The sequence below is a fragment of the Mirounga leonina genome, unplaced genomic scaffold (genome assembly GCF_011800145.1).
Source record: "Mirounga leonina isolate KUSES-001 unplaced genomic scaffold, KU_Mleo_1.0 Mir_165, whole genome shotgun sequence".
Taxonomy (NCBI): domain Eukaryota; kingdom Metazoa; phylum Chordata; class Mammalia; order Carnivora; family Phocidae; genus Mirounga; species Mirounga leonina.
The window spans coordinates 62,960,369-62,977,008 of NW_023270415.1; the positions used below are offsets into that span (position 1 = coordinate 62,960,369).

At 40.4% G+C, this 16,640-nt stretch overlaps 1 protein-coding gene across 2 annotated transcripts; it reads right to left on the reverse strand.

Annotated features, from left to right (window-relative positions):
- Nucleotides 1-48: 48 nt before the first annotated feature.
- Nucleotides 49-16,525, reverse strand: DSCC1 (DNA replication and sister chromatid cohesion 1). Of its 2 annotated transcripts, none has more exons than XM_035011828.1 (9): nucleotides 16,239-16,525; nucleotides 13,878-14,046; nucleotides 11,162-11,296; nucleotides 8,865-8,955; nucleotides 7,593-7,731; nucleotides 6,874-6,926; nucleotides 6,538-6,692; nucleotides 3,871-3,909; nucleotides 49-1,217 (listed from the first exon to the last, which is right to left on the reverse strand). In XM_035011828.1, the coding sequence occupies exons 1-9, from the start codon at nucleotides 16,415-16,417 to the stop codon at nucleotides 1,173-1,175; spliced, it is 1,005 nt and encodes a 334-aa protein (XP_034867719.1). In that variant the 5' UTR covers nucleotides 16,418-16,525; the 3' UTR covers nucleotides 49-1,172. The 2 variants fall into 2 exon arrangements, with proteins under 2 accessions (XP_034867719.1, XP_034867718.1); XM_035011827.1 differs by having other exon boundaries at nucleotides 3,871-4,019.
- Between the last annotated feature and the right edge of the window lie 115 nt (nucleotides 16,526-16,640).

Sequence of the window (16,640 nt, forward strand, 5' to 3'; positions counted from 1 at the left end):
CGGAAGCTGTGAAACATGTAATTAGACCCCAGGTAGTCTAACTCAAACTTCAGAGTCCTCACTAGGTACCGCTGCCTCAGTATTTTATTTTTTAAATAATTTTACATACATACAAAACATTTATTGAAAAGACAAATATTTTGAAGCCATCGACATTTGCAGTTCATGTGCAAGAGAATAAAACAGTTGTAAATTCCAATAACAGTTAAATCTTGGGTTAGGTAATTGTGGATTATGCATTAACATTTTTCCAACCTTGGATCAGATTTATCTTTGGCCTAAGCCCTCCAACTGTCCTGGTGACAGGTTTATTAGCTAAGTTAAAATTAATCTGACCTTTGGTCTAAATGAATACAAATCAGGAAAATAAAGCTATAAAGAAAGGAACTTTATCAAGCATTCCAAAACCCATCAGACATTACTTGCAGTTTTCCAGTACTACCCGTGTCAGTTTTCTCCATTACGGGACTATAAATTGCTCTATTAGTATTCTTCACGTGAGATTGAGGATCAAATCCATTTCATCCCAAAGTGCACATGGACATCAGCCAGGCAACATAGCAGCTATTACCAAGCCAATTTCATCAATGCAAATGACTAAGTTAAGTAACAGAGGATCTAGTGACTCCCTGTCTTGGTGGAATGTTGAAAATAGAGGGGAAATCACTTGAGAAATGACATTTAAGTGAATAAATAATTACTCTTCTAGGAAACGATTACTATTTAGTTCTCTGAAAAAGCCTTTAAATTTGTTAATGATTAGAACGTCAAATCCTAATTAAAGGAATGCAATTTTAAATATAAAAAAGGCAACACTTTTCTATAAATAAAACCACATAGACTCGAGATATACTAAATATAGGGAATAACTTTCTTTTGTCCTTGTTTACACTGTATGCGTAATGAAAAAATAAATTGAAAGATATAGAAATATCCTATTACATTTAAGGGAAAAAGAGCAGTAGTTTCAAAATGCTTAGGATTAGGAGAAAAATGTTTCAAAGCGTGTTTCTTAAAAGCTGGAATACAAATATATGCAATAATCTTTTTCTTATAACCATCAACTTTATGAAGCAACTTTAGTCCCAAAGAACAGACTGTTGTTCTTTTAAGAAATGGGTCTTCTGGAATTGTAAACTTTAACACCATTTTGTATTGAAGAGCGAGAATATTTAGTGAGTAATGCACCTATGGTTTGCTTCTCTCCACACAAATCTCTGTGGGAACAATAAAAAATAAAAAGAATAGCATGAGTATGTTAGGGAACATAATATTCACAGTGCTAGTTATTTGTATCTCTCTTGCCTAAGTCCATCTTTCCAACAAGCATAAGGATGTATGTTTGTGGGAGAGACAGGGTAGGGAGTGGTTACTAAGCCTTAATTGAACTAGGTACTTTACATGTATTACCTCGTTTAACCACAGAAAGAGTAAAAGTAATGTATTATTTAACCCCACATTAGATATGGGGCTCAGGTAGTCAAGGATGGAACCAAACTTCGCTGCCCGGTCTGCATGACTTCTAAGTCCAATTTGTTTTTTTCCATTATATCACACAGGCTCCAAATTAGAAATACAAGCCATGTGATATAGGAAGGTCTAGATACGGAGACCCTGGATCCTAAGCTACTTGTGTGTGCTTATTTATGTTACCCACCCTTCCTGAATTTTAGCTTCGTCTTGTATACCCGAAGAGGAGAAGGACTATGACTGGAACAAAGGAGGTGAAGGAAGAATGAGAGGACATGAGCTGGAGAAGGGAGCAAGGGCAAAGTCATACAGGGCCTTAAAGAACATGGAAAGAAGTTGTGATTTAATTCTAAGTATAAAGGGAAGTCACTAGGAGGGTTTTCATTAATGGAAAAGCAGAATGTGATCTAAGTTTTAAATAATGGAGGCAATGAGTTGATGATTATGGAAGCTAAGTGGTGAGTACATGGCGGGTTCATTATGTCATACTGTCACTTTTGAATGTTTAAAATTTTCCAAAATAAAAAGTTTGAAAAGTGGGACAGGAGAAGAGGGGGAAAATATAAGTAGGGAGACCAATTCAGAGGCAGGTACTAGATGATCCATTAGGATTTGCTCATAGTTTGAACCAGGGAGCAAGAGAAGAAAAAGACAAGTATGATTCCCAGACTGTTTGCTTGAGTAACTGCATTAATGGTGGTGATGTTACTGAGAGGTGGAAGATGGGGTTAGGACAAGGTGGAACCACAGTTCTGTTGTGAGCATGTCAGGTTTGAAATTCCTCTTAGATATCCAAGTGGAAATGTTCAATAGGCAGCTAGATAAGAGAAACTGGAACTCGGGGGAAAGATCAAATATGAAGATAAAATTAGGAAGTCATTAAGTTTAAATCCAGGTCTAGATGAGGGCACCAAGGGAAAAAATATAAATGGAAAAGCAGATGGTCAAGAATAGTCATGGAGCACACCAACATTTAACGATTGGAAAGAACAGGGAGACATGAGAAAGAGACAGAAAAGGAGCTGCCTCGGGAGAGAAGGGACAAAAATTGATGTGTTTAGAAAGTGGTCCACAGTGTCCAACAGTTCTAAGAGGCCAAGTAAACAAGGACAGACAGTTGACCACTGAAATGTAGAAAGACAGAGATGCCAACAGGTTAAGGAAAGAATGGGAGACAAAGAAGCAGAAAGGAGTACACAAACTTTCAAAAGGAATTTCTTGTGAAGGAGAGCAGAGGCTATGGGGTCCAGTAGGTTGTTGTTTTTTGAAATGAGCACTACTACTACGATATACCATATATTGATGGGAATAATCCAGCAGGTAGGGAGACATCAATAACAAGGGGGAAAATGATAACTAGAGGATGTATGTCTTTAATAAGGCCAGAGGGATGGATCTAGTGCAGGAGGAGGACTGGCCTTAGGAGCAGGGATGGTTCATGCATTATAGAGGAAGGACTGCAAAGGGAGTATGTATGGACATAATACAAAGAGACTGGCAGGTTTGGCGGTAGGAAAGAAGTTGTCCTTGTCTTTTCTCATCTGTTTCTATTTTCTCAAGAAACGAGGTCACAAGCTGAAGGTGAAGAGGAAAAAGAAGGTATTGATGACATGAAAAGCAAAAATATGAAAAGTGAGCTCCAAGGGTAGAAAAGTTTCATTAGGAAACGGTGCTTTGCCAAGGACCCAGGTAAGTACCACTCAAGCTCTTAAGTAAGACTGGCAAGTTCCATTGTGTCTTTTTCTCCAGGAAATTTGTCATCTGCCCATGTGTAGGCACAGAGTAAGCAGAAAAGTTGAGTTTTATCTTTGTGGATTTTTTTTTGCCAGAGAGGTGTGACAAGGGGGAGAAAGGGCCATAGGAGCAAAGTATGCCCAGTAGAAGCTAGAGACCCTGAGCAGGAAATCCAACCTGGGTAAAGGGAGGAGAGGACACGAGAGCTAAGACACAGTGAAGAGGTGGCAGCATTAATACATTTGAGGTCCTATAAACAGTGACTAATGAGCTAGGTAGTTCTTCTGCAATCTGGCATCTACCAAAATGTTAAAGTGAGGCATCAGGAAAGAGAGGAGGTGTCCATCAGAGAGAGGGTTTGCTTTAGAGCCATAGTGGGGTATGCAGTCTGAGTGGGCCTCAAAGAGCTGCAGTTTTGCAGGGAGGAGGGCAGAGAAGTGGTTTTAGAGGCAGCATGAGAAAGACAGACAACACATTCCCCACCTCCAGGATCAGAAGTTGTGAAGAATGACAGAGAAAACAGCCACCACTTGAAAAAGTTTCAAAGGAAGCCATGTCCTCAGGGAACACTCAAAAAAAAAAAAAAAAAAAAAAGTGTCCTAATCATAAATCTAAAACCCCTATGCTACAAAGAACTCTCAAAATCCACTTTAGTAAATTACTTACTGAATATATGGAGCAATGTCTTCTTCTGTCCACTTTTCCCTTAGAGAGAATAGACTGTTAAAACGTTCTTGATTATCCTCAGGCAAATCATCTACTTTTAGCAAAAATATGATTTCTGGTCTTGAGTGTCTATCCACCAAGGCTAACCCCTATTTAAAAATGAAATGAAAAAGGGCAGTTAAAATAACGGTCTAGTGTCTAAATACGACTCATTCTTTTACCTTTAGGTTTGGCTGAGCCCAAGCCGCTAAAAATGTCAGCTATGTGAAACTTACACAAACTACCCAGAAACCCTCAATAGCCTTTTTCATAAAAAGAGTTCCGTTAAACAGTGAATTCTCCTTTTCCCTTCTACAATCTGGCTTCTGCTGCTCAATTTATCAGGTTAGCTCTAGTTCAAAGTCACCAATGACCTGTCATTGCCAAATCTAGTGGGCCCTTTCCTTGGATTTGCTAGCCCTGTTTTCTTCATTAATGTTGCTTCCTCCCTCTTTGAATCTCCATTGCTGACATCACCGTCTCATTATTTTCCTCCGAACTCAATGTTGTAGTTCCTTGGGGTTCCTACCCTGATCCCCCGACTTGTCTCACTGTCACTGTCCTGAGTGGCTCAACTCACCTCAACTAAACCTAGGACTGCAAACACTACTTACTTGCTAATGACAGTAACATAGGCATTTTCACCTCAAATTGCTCTTCCGAGAACGAGCACAAGAACTCTATATCCAAACCTATCTATGAACCCATTGTGTTTGTTACCCAAAACTGCTCTTATCCCATTATCCTAGGAAACCATGAAACCTGGGCATTATCCTCGATTCCATTATTCAAACCCTGCACCTACATGGTCACTTAATCCTATAGATTTTAAGGCCTCAACATTTCCCTTATCCATTCTCCATCACCTATTTCTTTGGCCAGTACTTTCTTAGCTAGGAGTACGTAACTATAGAGAGCCTGGAGATTTCTCCTTTTTCATAATCTAGCCAACCTTCCATCCAACCATCCTCAATGTCATAGTGTTCTTTCTAAAAGGCAAAATTCATCAGGTAGCTCTTCTGATGTCACTAAAAGGCCCCAGAGAGCTTTCTAAATAGGAATGAAATTCCTTAGCACAGACCATAGTGTCCCTCACTGACTCACCAGCACCTTTTACTCTAGTCCTGCATCCCTACTAATAGTGCCCCAATTTGTATCCCTCCATGCCTTGGAACATGCTCTCCTGGGTCCTCATCTCTGCCCTTCCATCTAGAGTTCATAGTTCATCCTTTCAAACTCAGCAGCTCAAACAGCCATGCCTTCAGAAAATCATCCCCGATCGACCAGTCAGATGGATGAGTCCCTTTTCTTTGCCCCCATAACATCTTATACATGCCCTTCCCATGACACAGATCACTCTACATTATAAGAAAGAATTTATACATGTAATGTGCACACCCCCATCTCCAGAGCCCAGGCTGAGGACCCTGACAGCACGTGGTTTTCTTCTCAGCATCTAGCATGGTGCCTAGACATAAAAGGAACTCTAAATATTGAGCAAATCCTTTCACGCTGTAACACATACTTACTGAGCATACCCTGAGCATAAGCCAGGCAGAATGCTGTACATTGGCAAGCAACAGTGAACAAAATTCTATCACAGTGGAGAGTGGGAAACACCCATAATTAAACATTTTCCCAGAGCTAAGCGGTGAGTGCCTGGAAGGAAAAATACAGGGTGCTCTGACCAAGTAAAACAGGAGGCATTTTTTTTTTTAGAAAAAAGAAAAGCATCCTTGAGGAAGTGACTCAAAGATGAATAGGAGGTGGCAAGGAGAAATTACAAAGAAGGTCATTCTAGAACAAAAAGCCTTATGGGCAGGTCCTAAGGTAGGAGAGAGCTTGATGATCTTGAAAACCTGAAAGACTGCTGGTATGCAGTGAGCAGGAGAGAAGGAGGAAGAGATGGAGCTACAAGGGAGATGATGAAGTGTTTTGTAGGCCAAGATACAAATTCTGGATTTTTTTTTTAAGATTTTATTTATTTATTTGAGAGAGAGAGAGAGCATGCACACGAGTGCACAAGCAGAGGGGAGGGGGGAAGGGAGGAGGGAGAGGGAGAAGCAGACTCCCCACTGAGCAGGGAGCCAGATGCAGGACTCGATCCCAGTACTCTGGGATCATGACCTGAGCCAAAGGTAGACGTTTAACCGACCAAGCCACCCAGGCGTCCTCCTGGATCTTCTATCTTAAATGCTACGGGCAACCGTTAAATCATTAAGGATGACGTTCATCTAATCTGACTGGCATTTTTCAAAAGTCATTCTAGCAGCACTGCAGAGAATGGATCGGAGGTGGGCAAAATTAAAAGTACAGAGGGCCCGCTGAGGGACTCCATTGCTCTTTAAAGCCAGACAAACATGACAGTGGACTACAACAGTGCTGGTGGAAACAGAAATGCAGCAGGTGGGAAGCAGGATTAACTGCACACAGGCCTGAGGGATCTCACTGAGGCGACAGAAACGTTCTAAAACTAGTGTCGGACTGAATGTGTAGTCTGCTCCTAATGGAGATGGTGGCTAGGAAAATAAAGTGTCTCCAAGCTCAGTGGCAATACAGATTTCATGTCACCCAGTAACTAACGAGACCCCATTGAGTTATGGTAGCAATCACCACTGCTAACCTTACCTTAAGCTGATCAAGACGAGTTATCATTCCTTCGGGAACACTCTGCTGCCACACTTCTTGAAACTCAGCGAGGTTAAATTTCACTGCATTCTGAAGGAGCATCTGTGCTGTTGCTCTGCATATTTTATCAGCACTCAGTGCAAAATAAACTTCACCTAAGGAAGAGGAAGTTTCATATTGTCTTCTGACTTCAATACACTACTACTGTATCCTTTTCCCTAGCGCAATTTCTCAGAAAAAATTACACACAACTCACCTCCTGCAAACTCAGGCACACGTTTCAGAAAGGCATACCAATCTTAACACAAACAAGTTAAAATATTTTCCAAATCTTACCTTCCTCTACATATTTCTTTCCATAACATTTAAGACAGTGTGCAATCATTTCCCTGAAAAATTTAAAACACTCCTTTGAAAAGTTATCAATACATTTTTATGCATTATATCTTAAACACCATTGCTAACTAAAAACTTAAGATATACATTTGAGATTTGAAATACTAAGTGATTTTGGTTGCCAAGTAAAATTTTACAGGAGGAACTAACTAAAATATACTGGAAGGCTACTACGTGCCAGGCCCACGCTAAACATTTTTTCATGAATTACGTAAGCATACGTTATCACAAGATAACTCACGCATCATTATTTATTTATTTAAAGATTTTATTTATTTATTTGACAGAGAGAGAGAAAGCGAGAGCAGGAACACAAGCAGTGGGAGTGGGAGAGGGAGAAGCAGGCTTCCCGCCGAGCAAGGAGCCTGATGTGGGACTCGATCCCAGCACCTTGGGATCATGACCCGAGCCAAAGGTAGACGCTTAACGACTGAGCCACCCAGGCACCATTCTTTATATTTTTTAAGGTAGGAAAAAAAAGATGATGCACAATTTATTCAGTCCAGTGACCAAAACTCCTAAGTTCTTCCTGGTTCTTTTATTTTTTAAATTTCTGTAAGACATCAAAATATAGTCTACTCCCTATGTTTAGTTGCACCCTGGGAAATAATTTTCTTTCCTTTAAGGAAGTTTGGAAAGACAGTAATTAAAATACTTACTCTGGCTCCAATGGTCCGAGTTCCTGAAGGCAAGTATTCAAAGGAACTTTATCAAAAGACCAAGATTCAGAATCCACAAGCTGAGTTACGTGATTTAGAAGTTTCATCTCATAATCAAATTCAAGAATCCTCCAATAACCTACAAATTCCCAAAGTACATTGTAAGCAAATTAATTGGCTAATAGATTGATAAAGAAGCAGTGTGCTCTTGCCCAGTACAAAAAAGAGACACTAGAAGTCTTAGCTTTCTTTATAAGCAAGGCTTCTTTTTATGCTTTTCTCCTAATCATTACGAATTGTGTCTGGAGAGAAACCCTAGTGGTTTTTAAAAAGTACCTTACATATGACTCATTTTTTTCAAGTGCTTTAATAATGATTTCAGAATAATCTTGTCAATCTAAATGGAAATGCAGAAACCTGTAGCTGGTTCAGTGATTTCAAGAGAACATTGTACAAATGAGGTGAAGGTCGTAGGTTGGATATCCCACATGGTGATCTCCACTCTGGGGCACTGGCATGGTTATAACTCTCATCTAGTTGTCTTGCAGAGGTGTTCTTGGGCTCATAAAGAAGCCTAGGTCACTCAAGAGTCAACAGACTCAGAGGTATGATATGAACCGGTAGCAAGATAAAGGCTGGACATCAAGATACCTTTCCCTATTCTTGTGAAAGATCACAAAATGCCAACTGATCATTGAAGGCACCACCACCACCCCTGGAGAAACAAATCAAGTACAAATCCACCATTTCCAAAGGAGAATGTTACTATTGTTATTCTGAAAAAAATAAAGTCAACATTAGAAAAGGGAGTGTGTGATGTCAATCCGAGAAAATGCCAGGAATAATCTATGCACCCCTCGACACATACCAAAATTTTATACATCCCCAGGCAAGAAGTGAAAAATGCAGAGGGTTGCATTAAAATCCACTGGTTTCTAACCTCAACATTCATGGTACCCATATACTGTAGCAATTAACAGGAGGCATCCATAATTTAAAACTTTATTTCCACTGTTTAGGATCAAATGTGCCTCAAGAAAAAGCCCTGTAAGGAGTGGTTGGAGTCACCGGTCACAGTTGGACCTCTTCGTGTAAACATCACATGTAGTCTCTACCCCACATCCAAAAACATAAATATCATCAGCTTTAAGCCCAAAAGAAGATTAAATAGATAATATGCAATGGGATGAAGAGGTCCATAAATTTCTTTCTCACATGATGCTGGTGGAAACAGAAAATTCCATCATTAATAATTATGATAAGTAATGCTACCTTCAATCTCACAGGCATTTAGAACTTGTAACTGGACCATTATTTCTTCCTCGCTTGCCTGAATTTGATCAAGCAAATCTTCAGTTGTATACTGAAACAAGGAAAAAAGAAAAAAAAAAAAACCATTCTAAGTCCTCTGAAGAATATTTTTTTAGACTTATTGAATTTGAGAGAATAGATACATAGAACAGATTAAGGCAATATTTACACTATAGTTCAAGTTCTTCTGATAACGTGTAATGATGACTACATGAAATCTAAGAAGAAAATATAGGGGTAAATCTTTGTGATGTCGAATTTAGCCATAGTTTCGTAGATAGTATGCCAAAAACACAAGCAGCGAAAGAAAACAGATAAATTGGATTTTATCAAAATGAAAAACTTTTGTACTTCATCAAAATATCAATGCAAAAGGACAAATATTGTATAATTCCACTTGTATGGGATATTTAGAATAGTCAAATTCACAGAGATGAAAAGTAGAATGAATAGTGATTGTCAGAGGATGGGAGCAGGGGAGACTGGGGAGTTGGTGTTTAATGGGTATATAGTTTCGTCTTGGGGAAGATGAAAGGTTTCTATGGATGCATGGTGGTCATGGTTGCATAATAGTGTGAATGTACTTAATGCCACAGAACTATACACACAAAAATGGTTAAAATGGTGAATTTTATGTTATGTATGTTTATCACAATTTTTTTTTTTAATCAAGAAAGTAAAAACACAACCCACAAAATGGGAGAAAATAGAAGCATATTATATACCTGGTAAGGAACTTGTATTTAGACTATATAAAGAATGCTCCTACAACTCAGTAATACAGTGACAAATAACCGAATAATTGGACAAAGGAGTTCCTGGATCGACAATTTTCAATGAAATATAAATAGTCAAGAAGCACATAAAAAGATGCTCAACATCATCAGTCATTAGGGAAATGCACATGAAAACCACGATGATACCACTTCAAATCCACTGGTATTGATATAAAAAAAGACAGATAATAACAAGTGTTGTCAGGGAGGTGGAGATATTGGGAGTCCTCATACAATGGGAATGTAAAATGGTGCAGCCACTTTGGAAACAGTCTGGCAGTTCCTCAAAAAGTTATAAAGAGTTACCCTATAACCCATCAATTCCACTCTTATTATGTACATACCCAAAAGAAATTAAAACACAGGTCCACTAGAAACTTGTACATGAATGTTCACAGGAATGTCCTTCATAATAATCAAAATATGGAAAATTACCCATGTCTCTCAACTGATGAATGAATAAAATATGATATACCCATAAAATGGAGTATTTTTAGCAATAAAGAGAAATAAACTACTGATATATGCTACATGAATGAACCTTAAAAAACATCACAAGTCAAAAAAGCCAGTGAGAAAAGGTCACATATCATATGATTCTCTTCATATGAAATGCCCAGAAAGGGCAAATCGGGAGCAAATCAAGAGATTGAAAGTAGATTCGTGGTTGCCTAGGGCTGAGTGGGAGAGGGAAGCAGGGAAAGGTAAGATTAGAAGGTAACAGTTAAAATTAGAAGGTACAGGGTTTCCTTGGGGTGATGAAAATATTCTGAACATCATCGTGGTGACTGACCACACAACTCTGTGAATGTCCTAAAACCACTGAATTAAAGTCACTTTAAAATGAGTGAACTGTCTGGTATACAAAATTGTATCTCAATAAAGTGATTACCAAAAAGAGAAAAAGAAAAAGAAAGAAGAAAATCATTCAGTCAAAGGAGAAAAAGAGAACATAAATATGGTCTTCAGAATGCCCGTGCAGGTCTATAATTTCAAACTACATTAAAAACTGGAGAATTTTTTTTACTTGGCTTGTAAGTAGTTTCCCATACTTTCAGGAAGCAGTTAATTTTCACATAAGAATACTTTCCATTTCCATAAAATCTTGTTTGAAGAGCCTCTAATTATAATTTTTAATTAAATAAAAATTAATTTATCTTCTAAAAAACATATTCCATAGTTAGGAACCTGTGAAGCTTTCAGCTATGTAAATGACACCAGGATATCTAGGATTTGCTTTAAAGTACTCCTGAAAAAGAAGGGAAAAAAAAAAAGTGGGAAGCAGCAGAGGGACAGAAGCAGCAAGATTGACAAAATATTGATAAATGTTCAACTGGGTGATGAATATATGGGGGTCTTTCTGCTTTGGGGTATATTTGAAATTTTCATAATATAAATATAAACACTGAAAGTAAGAATGTTGCCATCAGTGCCTCTAATTATAGTTCTATTTTTTAAGTTTCAAATGAAAATAAGTCTTACTTTTGAATGATTTGAATCCTTTTCTTTTTGACTGTCGGGTCCTTCATAGGTATTTTCCATCAAAAGTTTCTTTAGCTTCTTTAATTTAGGTCTGCATCTTCTTAATTCCCAATAATTATTAGAAAAACCAAAGATCTAGAAAATATAAAGATATAACCTTTTAGGGGCCATTCTAAAAGAAAATTTCATACAAAATTTCAACCAATTCATCTGCTCTCAAGAAGAAGAGAGAGCCAGGTAATCTGCTTTCTACTGAGAAGGCCCCCTCCAGGCATCTCAAGCAAATGGATGGGTATCTTCAGGAAGATCTTTTCAAACCCCAGTTAAGAAGACACTGCCAACAGAGTGAGAACCAGTCATTGAGCTCAGTATCTCAAGTGTACTATGGAAACTAGGGTATGCCCAGAAAAAGAATGATCAGAATGGTGACCATTCTGCAAATCTGATAGAATACTTTTAGGCTGGAAAACAAAAAATTAAGAAGACATGATCACAGTCTTCAAATAATGAAGGGATGTTAAAGGAGAGAGAGAGTATCCTTGTTCTGCGTTGCTTATGGTTTCAAAATCTAGCAGAAAGTTAAGGAAGAAATATTTCTTTTCAGTGCAAGAACTTCCTACTATCTAGAGTTGCAGCTAATTCCTTATTGTGAAACAGTGAGAGGCTCATCACTCAAAGCAATCCAGTTGACGGTGGCTACTTGGTGGGTGAGTATCTGTTACCCCTCCCTACCTCCCCAGAGGTACCTATCTTGTACCTACCTTGCCAATATCTAGCACTTGGTAGGTACCCAGTAAGTGGTTCACATAAATAAGGAAAAAAGGCTGAACTGGATTATATGCAGGGTGCCTTCCAACTCTAAAATGCAAGGTCAGGGGATGCTTCTACTTTCAAACTAGTACAAGGCTTAAGTGATTAGACAAACCTGATGGTAATGTTGTTGAACCCGAGGATTCCAAAAGAGGAGCTTAAGACCAAACCAAAAAGATCAATTTCATCTATGGTTCACAAACTGACAGGCTGCTGGCTATATCCAAACCACAGATGCTTGTGTGTTGCTTTGTGTTGTGTGGAAGGGATAGGAATATAGTATAGAGTTGAAACTAGCTGCTGACACGGAAATATTAGAGGAGATTTTGTCCCAAGATCTAAATGTCAAGGTTTACCTGAAAACAAGAAGTCAGAAGATCTGGCAGCTCTGGACCTGCTTTCCCACAAGGCCAAGCTGTGGCCGCCCACCTACGTGGGACTTGTGTTCTTCAATTTGCCACAGACCCCACCATTCTCTATTATTGCAGAGACTGGTAACCACTACCATTTTATCAGCAGCAGCCTGCTTGGCTCACGTGCATTCCTCACCTAGCCCTTCTAGGCATCTGAAGTGCAACCACAGATTAAACCTTTAGTTGGTAGATCTTTGGGGCGTTCCAGTCAGTTAAGTGTCTGCCTTTGGCTCAGGTCATGATCCCGGGGTCCTGGGATCTAGCCCTGCAATGGGCACCCTGCTTAGTGGGAAGTCTGCTTTATCCCTCCCTTTATCCCTCCCCCGACTCCACTTGTGCTTTCTCTCTCAAATAAATAAAATCTTAAAAAAAAAAAAAAAAACCTTAGTTGGTAGATCTGTTACACTTTACCCAGTCTCAGTGCACAGAATTTCCATAACGAGAGCTCAGAAGTACTCCCATATTGTTATACCCCTGCAAAAACACCTACAAAACAAGTACCCGATGAAAAAGTAACATCTTTTACAAAAGGCTGAACTGCCCATATTTCTAGTTAATTACAATTGAACCAAAATAGAAAATTTACTGGAAGTTATTCTGTTCTAACAACATCATGGGTCACTGACATTTCCCAGTATTTTCCCTTATTTCTATGCCAATTCTAAGGCAGTAGTTGGCCTAAAGTCATTCTGAGAGAATTAAAAGCCGTGTTTTGATCATGATGTGTGTAATAATCTAGCCAGGATGGAGACTTCTATTTGGTATCTATAAGCAGTAGTCTCCATAATAATTAAGAATTTATTATGCATGGCTAGAGGCAGTAATGAGCTAAACCGAGAAACACACCTGCCTCAAAAATTCAAATTTCTTCATTTCTCCACCTCATAACCATTACTTAAGGTATTAGTTGTGGTTTGAGGAAGTCTCCTTTCAAAACATATCTACAGTAAGACTTACTGAAAATAGGTAAAACTTTTAGAATATATCACCTAATAACAAACTTTCCATGTTGCAGAAAATGGTCATCTTGTCTAGGACTTAAAAATCAAATAGGGAAAATAAGCCAACTTCACAAGACTCCAAACAATGCTGAAAAATTTTAAATTTCATTAGAGAACTTTTCAGATCCCGTGATTATACATTTCACAACTAAAGATTTTTTGAAAAATTTATTTTATTTATTATTTTAGAGAGGGGGGAGGGGCAGAAGGGAGAGGGAGCGAATCTCAAGCAGACTCCCCCGCTGAGCACAGAGCCAAACTCAAAGCCCATCTCAGGACCCTGAGATCATGACCTGAGCCAAAAGCCAAGAGTCAGATGCTTAAGTGACTGAGCCACCCAGGTGCCCCCATACCTAAAGATTTTATTTTTTTAATGTTAAATTTATTTTTTTAATTATGTTATGTTAATCACCATACATTACATCATTATTAAAGGCAATATTAGCACATGGGTTATGATTCTCATATAAATTAGAAGGCAGAAAACAGTACCTCAGTGTGAATAATGTTACAATGCGTTTCCTCCATCTTCAGCTGGTCCGGAGTTTTACAACCAGGAATAAAAAGCAACATATTGGAAGTGTCTGCTGTTCTCAAGTCATACGTTTTGTCTTTATTGCACAGCACAGCCTGCTCATCTTTATCACCCCGAATCACAAGACTGCAGGAAAATGGGAAAAGAAAATACAAGGTTTAGAGACACCAACGGACATCTTCATTATAAACAGTTCCAAAATCCTCTAGGCTTGTAGAATTTAAAATTAAGTCTTGAGGCTGTCTGGCCCCTATTTTCATCACCCTCGAGCACATGTTGGGCTCACAAAGCAAGAGGGGGGCCTGTTGAGAGACAGAGGGGCACCAGGTGGTCTCACTAAGGAACAGTAATTCAACATGAGTAAGAAAGATCCAAAGAGCCCAAGAGGCCAACTATCACCACGTGGCATCTTCATGCAAACTGCTTGGAAGAGCACAAGACAAACCATCCAGTAACTTCGGTCAAGATGTCAATTTCCTAAATCATGTTAAAGCAATACTTCTCAAACCTATGCATAGGTACCTCAGGGAATCTTGTTAAAAAACTGAATCCCAATCTGCAGGTCTGGAATGGGACCCAGGATTCTGCATTTCTAACAGGCTCCCAGAGGATCATCACGCTGTTGGTCCTGGTGCCCAACTAAGAGTGGGTCTTTTTTTTTTTTTTTTTTAAAGATTTATTTATTTATTTATTTGACAGAGAGAGAGACAGCGAGAGAGGGAACAAGCAGGGGGCGTGGGAGAGGGAGAAGCAGGCTCCCCATGGAGCAGAGAGCCCGATGCAGGGCTCCATCCCAGGACCCCGAGATCATGACCTGAGCCGAAGGCAGACGCTTAACGACTGAGCCACCCAGGCGCCCCAAGAGTGGGTCTTCTTGTTTTGTTCTGAATATCCCCTAGCAATCAAAGAAGCACATCCTAGCCTACGCATCAGCTCTGTTGCAAAGAAATTGGGACTTTATAAAGAGAACTGCAATGCTAAATGAAAATACATGAAAAATATGTTTTCACAAACTGCAGTAAATAAGTTCTGACAACGGCTCACCGGTGGAAAAGAGCAAGAAGAGGAGCAGAGGGGAAGGACAGACAAAAGGAAGAAGACTAAAGACAAAGATGATGGGATTGACAAGGGCATAGACCCTAGCAGTTTTGTCTGTATAACGTTTAACTCTCCCGTACACTATTCACTTCTTTTAAAGAAATAAAAACCTGAAATAGAAGAATGTGTAAATGCTTTTTAAAATTAAGACAGTTTAAGTGAAAAGTGTTTGTTTTTTTTTGTTTCCTAGTGCTAATAACACTTAACAGTCCCAAGTACCCACTCTTCAACATTTATCTCCACATTGCACTATCCATGCTTCAATATTTTGTTTAAAGTCGTCCCCTGGCAAAAATGTTTTTTAAAACACACATTTCTAGGTCCTTCTGGATTGCCAGGTGGATGAATAGTAACTGGATAAAAACAAAGTCCGCACACCTGAAGTCCTTTCTTAAACTCCGCGCTTCCCCCCCAACTCAGCTGGAATGAAAACCAATGAATGAGGCTCCCCTTGGACTTCCTTAAAGATCCTTTGTGGCTAGCATCTGCAGAGGGCCAGTTAATTATAACAGTGTCAGACGAGTAAATATGAAAACTGAAAGCCTGAAGAGTTCAATTTAAAGAAATCTACAAGAGAACAAACTACTTAATAAAAGACAGGTGTTGGATGGAGGAAGGGCGGTGCAGAAGAGAAGCAAACCAGAGCCCCTAACTCCTATTTCCAGAAGCTGGGAGCGCACAAAGTGGAATGATTCTCTAGACTTCTGCCCTTATGTTTTTTAATCCAGGGTTTTGCAGCAAATGTGTAGCTGACCCAAAATTAGAAACAGCTTCAGATTTCCATTAAATGACCCCACGCCGAGTCTGTGTTTTGAGGGCCTCCCACAATGACCAACTCTGTAGAACGGCTTTCAACTTATTCCCTACAGTCCGACCTACTTAAGGAATGTAAGTAGAAGTGTATAAATATTAGATAGTAGCACTGGATTTTAAGCTAGAATGGCGGAAGTGTTCAGTGCAGTTCCTGGCATCCTGGTTAAGGTCTCCAGAACGTCACTGAGGTTCTCTTTCCTGCTTTGTTTCCGCGGACGCAGGCCTCCCCGAGATCAGCTGGACCAGCCCCCCGTATGACCTCCGTCCCGCTAAGTGGGCGGACCAGCAGTGGCGTGGACTCCTCGGGGAAAAAGGCAGCGCGCCGGAGAGGCGGCCTCCGGGCAGCTGCGAGCCCCGCGTTCAAATCAAGGCGCGTGTCCGGCCCAGTCTCCCCGCGGGGCGATCACCTGTGCCCGGCCTCCAGCTGCTGGCACAGCGCGGGCTCCAGCTCCAGCAGGCAGAAGTCGCCGGCAGCGGCGCCGGCCCCGGGGCCGAAGCCCAGGCAGTGCGCCACCGGCAGCAGCTCGGCCGCATGCAGCTTGGCGATCTGGAGCGTCGCGTCCACCTCCGCGCGGGTCCGCCGCATCGCTACGCCCGGAGGGGGCCCCGCAGGGCTAAGGAGAGAGAACGGAGCTCGACGAGCAACCCGGACCCTGCGAAAGGTCCGAGGAGAAAGGGAGGAGACTTTCAAAGGCGCGCCGAGGCGGCGGGGGGCGTGTTTCCGGGGCGGGGCGTCCGCGGGCGCGTCGAAAGGTCCTCCCCGCGCTGGTCCCGCGGCGGCGGCGGCGGCCGCCCACCCCACGCACGGC